The following is a 6,496-nucleotide window of genomic DNA, read 5'->3' on the forward strand; positions in this document are numbered from 1 at the left end:
CTGCTGAGCCAGAGTAAGTAGGCCCCGCCCCACCCTGTCCTCGCAGGGCCCACCCTGTCCTCGCAGGCCCCGCCCCACCCTGTCCTCGCAGGCCCCGCCCCACCCTGTCCTCGCAGGCCCCGCCCCACCCCAACTTCCATTGAGCTGAGCTGGCCCCTCTGTCCCCAGGCTGCTCGGCCCCGAAGATCTACGTGGACTGCAGCAACCTGACAGCTCTGACCGTCCAGGGCTCGCGGCCCACCAGCTGCCAGACGCGGGCTGCCGGCCACGTGTGTGCGGGGGCCCGCCATGGGGGAGGGCGGACGCAGGTTTCCTCACTGGCCCCGGAGTCTGGCTGCCGGGTCCCGCACACGCATGGGCCTCCTCGGCCCTCCCCGTCCCAGGGGTCCGCGCCCAGCCCGTGGAGGGCTCGGGGCCGTGTGGGGACCCCTGGCTGGCAGCCCGTGCCTATCTCCCGGGCCAGTGGTGAGCCCGAGAGAGAGAGGACCGAGGTCGGGTGGGCAAGGGACAAAGGGGTGTCTGCAGTGCGAGAAGAGGGGGCGGCTCCAGGAGAGGCCGGCTTGGCCACCTGGGCCTGAAGCCTACTGTCCCGTCCCTGCAGTATCGGACGGAGTGTGTCAGCGGCTGTGTCTGCCCAGACGGGCTGTTGGATGATGGCCGTGGCGGCTGCGTCAAGGAGGACGAGTGCCCGTGTGTGCACAACAAGGACCTGTACTCCCCCGGGGACAAGATCAAGGTGGACTGCAATACCTGGTACGTGGTCTGGCCTGGCGGGAGTGTGCGGTGGGGGCGCGGGGGGGCATGGTGCACACAGACAAGGGCGTGGAGGCCGGGCTCGTGCGCTGCTGGTGGGGTCGTTCCCGTGGCGCCCTCGCAGCCAGGCCGCCCTCTGAGCAGCGGGGAGGACCTGGGCCCCTGCGGCCTCTCCAGGCCCCCTTCCCGCTCTCCTCAGCACCTGCCAGCGAGGGCGCTGGGCGTGCACCGAGTCCCTGTGCCACGGCTCCTGCTCCATCTACGGGAGTGGCCACTACGTCACCTTCGACGGGAAGTACTACGACTTCAACGGGCACTGCTCCTACGTGGCGGCTCAGGTGAGGCCCAGTCCTTCCCGGCCCTCGTCCCGCGGCCCCGCACCGCACTCTGAGCCGCCGTCAGCCCGGCGAGGGGACCCCGTTGGAGGGGGCGCAGTTGGGGCCCAGCCCTGCCTCCGACCTCCCATTCTTTGACCCTCTCGCGCTGCACGGGGAGCGAGTGGCTTGTGCGTGGGGTTAAGCGCCCTCGCCTCGTGGTTACCCCTCTTACCGAGGAGGGCTGCGTCTGTGTGGAGCCCAGCTGGGGTGGGGCCGGGGGGCACCGGTGGCCTGGCTGGTCTGACTCACGTCCTCTGTGGGCCCCCAGGACTACTGCGGCCAGAACTCTTCCTCGGGCTCCTTCAGCATCATGACTGAGAATGTCCCCTGTGGCACCACGGGTGCCACCTGCTCCAAGGCCATCAAAATCTTCTTGGGGGTGAGTGCCACCAGACCCTGGGGAATGCGTGAGCCCTCGCGGCTCCTTGGACGTGGCCAGTGACAGGGCCTCTCCCCTGGGCGCAGAGGACGGAGCTGAAACTGGAGGACAAGCACTGCCTGGTGATTCAGCGGGACACGGGCCACCACGTGGCCTACACCACGAGGGAGGTGGGCCAGTACCTGGTGGTGGAGGCCAGCATCGGCGTCATCGTCGTCTGGGACAAGAAGACCACCATCTTCATCAAGCTGGCCCCGTCCTACAAGGTGCGTGGCAGCCCTCACCTGCCCCCCCGCCCCCAGATCCCCCCCAGTCCCCCACCCTCTCCCACTCAGTCCCCCCGTCCCCCCAGCCTGCTCCCAGAGCGCCCCCAGCCCCCCAGTCCCACTGCTCTGTCTCTGCAGGGCCGGGTCTGCGGGCTGTGCGGGAACTTTGACCAGCGCTCCAGCAACGACTTCACCACGAGGGACCACATGGTGGTGGACAGCGAGATGGACTTTGGGAACAGCTGGAAGGAGGCCCCCACCTGTCCGGACGTGAGCGTCACCCCGGATCCTTGCACCCAGAACCCTCGCCGCCTCTCCTGGGCCAAGAAGCAATGCAGCATCATCAAGAGCCCTGTCTTCAGTGTCTGTCACAGCAAGGTGGGGGGCCGGGCCTGGGGGCGGCGCCGGGCAGACTGAGGGCAGGGCCGGACCTGGGGGCAGGCCCAGGGCACATAGAGCCTTCTCCCGCAGGTGGACTTCAAGCCCTTCTACGAGGCCTGCGTCCACGACTCCTGCTCCTGCGACATGGGTGGGGACTGTGAGTGCTTCTGCTCAGCCGTGGCCTCCTACGCTCAGGAGTGTACTAAGGAGGGGGCCTGCGTGTTCTGGAGGACGCCGGACCTGTGCCGTGAGTGTCCGCCTGTCCTGGAGCGGGGGGGCGCTATGCTGTGTGGGGACAGCAGTCCTCACTCATGAAGTGATGGGTTATTGGGGTCTCCTTGCCGCCTCCCTGGCCCCAGGGGCTGAGTGTCGCTCCTCAGGGGCTGCGCTGGCCTGGCCTCGGCCCTCCCTGAGTCTGACCCCCACCCCCGCCCCTGCAGCCATATTCTGTGACTACTACAACCCCCCAGACATGTGTGAGTGGCACTATGAGCCCTGTGGGAACCGCAGCTTCGAGACCTGCAGGACCGTCAACGGCATCCACTCCAACATCTCCGTGTCCTACCTGGAGGGTAAGCGGGCCTCGGCGCAGAGGGACGCTGTCCCCATGCGGCTGGGGACCCGAGGTCCAGGTGGACCAGGCCCACCGTGCTGCAGAGCGTGTCCCATGAGCTTAGAGAGGCAGAAAGAATCTGGGAGTGGACGGGCCCCCAGGAAGCTGCAGATCAGCCCAAGACAGGGGGTCTCGGACTCCAGGTCTGGCAGACTCTGCAGGGCCTTGGAGCTGAGAACCAGGGGCATGAGGGAGTGAGCCTGCTCTGGGGAGGGAGCATCCTATCCCATGGGAGGAATGCGGGGTCAGGAGGCTGGGAGGGGGTGCTGGCTGTCCCTTTGGCCATCTGGCAGTGTGTGGGGCCCCGTGTGGGGGGTCCGGTCCCCTGTCCTTTTGTTCCCTGGCCTTCCCGGAGGAGCATCCTGGAGAGAAGGACCTGCCATGGTGGGGACAATGGGTGGGGTCTGGTGGCTGTGGGGTCCTCTGCCATGGTCCAAGCCCCATGCCCCGTGTCCTGTGCCTGCCAGGCTGCTACCCCCGGTGCCCGGAGGACAGGCCCATCTACGACGAGGACCTGAAGCAGTGCGTCACGGCGGACCAATGTGGCTGCTATGTCGGGGACACACGCTACCCACCTGGAGCACCTGTTCCCAGCGAGGAGGACTGCTGGTCTTGGTACCCGAGCTCAGCCCGCTGGGGTCTGGGGGTGCGCCAGACGCGCGTGCACACACACATGCACGCACAGCCACACGCACGCGCACATGCATGGGCCGACACAGAGCCCCACGGGCACACCGTGGGAGCCGGGCGAGCTCCCATCTGCAGGCAGAGGACCTGGGGCTGGGCCTGGGGCACTGAGGGTGGGAGGTGGAGGCCGGGAGGCCAGGAAGGGCACGTCCTCGTGCTCTGCAGCTCGATTCTTGCTTTCCAGCGTGTGTACCAACGCCTCGAAAGTCGTCTGCCAGCCAGAAGAAGGTGAGCTGCCCCCCGTGTCTACCCCAGTGCAGCAGCCCCCAGGAGAGCCCCCAGGCTGCCTGCTCTGGACTCTGGGGGCAGGGCTCCGTCTCTCCCTCCCTGGGCCCGGGGCTCCCCAGGGGCCTTTCCCGGCTGGCTCTGACTCGCAGCAGCCTCCCCACGCTTGTGACGGCTGCTGAGGCCACCTCTGTGCCGTCCGGCTTCTGTGCCCTGATGGGGGGCCCTGTCGGTGGAGTCCCGAGGGGGCATTGGTCTGGCATTTGTGGGGGCTAAGGGATGCCTGGAGTGTTCTTGACAGTCTCTGTCCTTTTCCTGCCACATTGACCTTGGTCTCTGTCCTGCTCTCCAGGGAATACGCTCAACTACACCCAGGATGGCTTCTTCTGCTACTGGGAGACCTGTGGCCCCAACGGGACGGTGGAGAGACACTTCAACATCTGTGTATCCACCACCTCCCGGCCGCCTTCCACCACGATCCCAGTCACCTCCAGCAGCCCCCTCCCCACCACCACCACCCCGACTCCCACCCCCTCCCTGACCCCCAGTACAGGTAAGGCCCCAGGGCCACGCATCCCTCACCCCTAGAGCACCTGCCTTGCTCTGAGCCCAGCGGAAGCGGCCCTTCTAGGGGCCAAGAGGGGGGCAGGGGGATGGGTCGCAGTGGGCTCTCACCTCTGCTTATGGGCTGGAGGTGACATTGATGGGCGTCTCAGCTCAGGGGGTGTTCCTGGGCCCCTGGCCTTTCACCTTAAGATGCCATCCGGCATCACAGCCACACCCCCGAGCCCAGACTGCAGTGAAGGACCTGGGGACACTTCCTGGGGACACTTCCTGGACCAGCAGGGGAATACCCCCGAGGCTGTCTCTGAGAAAGCAGACAAATGTCCCAGACTCCCATGCACGCAGTCTTGCTGAGGCAGCAGCCACCGCCGGACAAGCCACTGGGGCATGGAAAGAGGAAAGAGGAGGAAAGAGGAAGTTGTAAAAATGAAAAAGATTTTTAAACATGTCCAACTAGATGCTGACAGGCTTCTTTCCCTCCCCGTTCTTCTGTAGGTCTGACCTCCACCCCAGAAACTCCAGGTAGGTCCTAGGCAGCCCCCATGCTGGGTGGGCCAGGAGGAAAAGGGAACCTTCCGGGAGACCAGCTGTGGGGCTGGGTGGCTGGTGCCACTCCCTTGTGCAGAGACGGTGCCCTCAGCCGTCCCCGGGCTCAGCGCTGGGAGCAGACTGGCACTGGGTGAGAGCACTGTCGGGCAGGAGTCCAGACCAGGCCCCTTCCCATGGGCCTCCTCACCACAATGGGTGACTCTTCCTGGATTTACTTTTTTTGGGCACTGAGGCCGGGGCCTGTCACCCAGGTGTGGCACGAGTGGCTCTTCTGTCTCTGGGGCTCAGCGTTCAGCACAGGACCGTGTCCGGCTCTATACTCTCTAAGCTGGCTCTTTGGCCATGATAGGAAGGGCGGTCATGGAGACTCTGGCCTCTCTGAGTCCCAGGGAGCTCCCCGGAAGCGGCGTCCAGGGTGGGGACCAATCTTGGGTCTTCCTTCCTTAGGGACATGCTGTTTCTGGTCCGACTGGATCAATGAGAACCACCCCAGCACGCAGAGCAGCAGTGGCGACCGGGAGACCTTTGACGGCGTCTGTAGGGCCCCTGAGGACATCGAGTGCCGGCTGGCTGTGGAGCCCCACCTCAGCTGGGAGCAGGCGGGCCAGAAGGCGCAGTGCAATGTCACCTTCGGGTTCGTTTGCTACAATGAAGACCAGTTTGGAAACGGGCCATTTGAGGTCTGTTACGACTACGAGATTCGCGTCAATTGCTGTGTGCCGATGGATGAGTGTCCCTCATCCACGACCATGGCCCCCACGACTACTCCCACCACCACCACCACCACCACTACCTCCACACCTACGCCAGAACCCCCGACTACCACCACCACTACCACCACAACCACGCTGACCACCACGCCCACCCCCACGCCCACCACCACGCCGCCCACCACGCCCACCACCACGCCCACCACCATGCCGACCACCAGCACCACAAGCACAGAGCCGCTGACCACCAGCACCAGCACGCTTACCCAAGAAGTAAGCAGCTCCTCAGAGCCACCAAGCACTCTGTGTGTGCCTAACTGCATATGGACAGGCTGGGTGGATTCCGGTAAACCGAACCCTTCTAGACCAGGGGGAGATATTGAATCGATTCAGGGCCTCTGTAATGAAGGCTGGGCAGCCAATATCTCCTGCAGAGCTGTGATGTTTCCCGACACTCCCATCGAAGAACTTGGGCAAAAGTTGGTGTGCAACACCTCTCTTGGGCTGGTGTGCAGAAATGAAGACCAGGAGCCGGGGGGCATCACACTGCCCATCTGCCTCAACTATGAGATCAATGTCCAATGCTGTGGATTGATAGACAACTGTATTCCCAAGCCGCCTCCTGACAGCACCCCGATCTTGATCTCCACAATGACTATGACTACAACCACGGGCACCCTGACCCCGACCCCCACCACAACCACCACCACGGGAACCCCGACCACCACCACCCCTACCACCACCACCACAGGCACCCCGACGCCGACCCCTACCATGACCAAGGGCACACCAACCACCACTCCCATTATCACCACCACCATGGGCACCCCGACTTCGACCCCCACCATCAGCACCACCACAGGCACCGAGACCACAACACCCACCCCAACCACCACCACGACCACCACGGTGACCCTGACTTCAACCCCCACCATCAGCACCATGACGGGCACCGAGACCACAACACCCACCCCAACCACCACCACCACCAC

The 6,496-nt window shown here is 64.9% G+C and overlaps 1 protein-coding gene across 1 annotated transcript in view; it reads left to right on the forward strand.

The window, feature by feature from the left end:
- LOC111149471 (mucin 2, oligomeric mucus/gel-forming) overlaps positions 1-6,496 on the forward strand; it is a 22,417-nt gene that overhangs the window by 6,354 nt on the left and 9,567 nt on the right. The window contains exons 18-29 of the mRNA XM_022506560.1: positions 150-269; positions 602-753; positions 953-1,091; positions 1,399-1,509; positions 1,596-1,775; positions 1,914-2,153; positions 2,247-2,403; positions 2,597-2,728; positions 3,237-3,384; positions 3,641-3,684; positions 4,034-4,228; positions 5,242-6,413. Of these exons, the coding sequence (XP_022362268.1) occupies positions 150-269; positions 602-753; positions 953-1,091; positions 1,399-1,509; positions 1,596-1,775; positions 1,914-2,153; positions 2,247-2,403; positions 2,597-2,728; positions 3,237-3,384; positions 3,641-3,684; positions 4,034-4,228; positions 5,242-6,413 (2,790 nt within the window). The remainder of the gene's footprint in view (positions 1-149; positions 270-601; positions 754-952; positions 1,092-1,398; positions 1,510-1,595; positions 1,776-1,913; positions 2,154-2,246; positions 2,404-2,596; positions 2,729-3,236; positions 3,385-3,640; positions 3,685-4,033; positions 4,229-5,241; positions 6,414-6,496) is intronic.

Source organism: Enhydra lutris, unplaced genomic scaffold (assembly GCF_002288905.1).
Source record: "Enhydra lutris kenyoni isolate GAN:26980312 unplaced genomic scaffold, ASM228890v2 scaffoldscaffold22, whole genome shotgun sequence".
In the NCBI taxonomy this organism is placed as follows: Eukaryota; Metazoa; Chordata; class Mammalia; order Carnivora; family Mustelidae; genus Enhydra; species Enhydra lutris.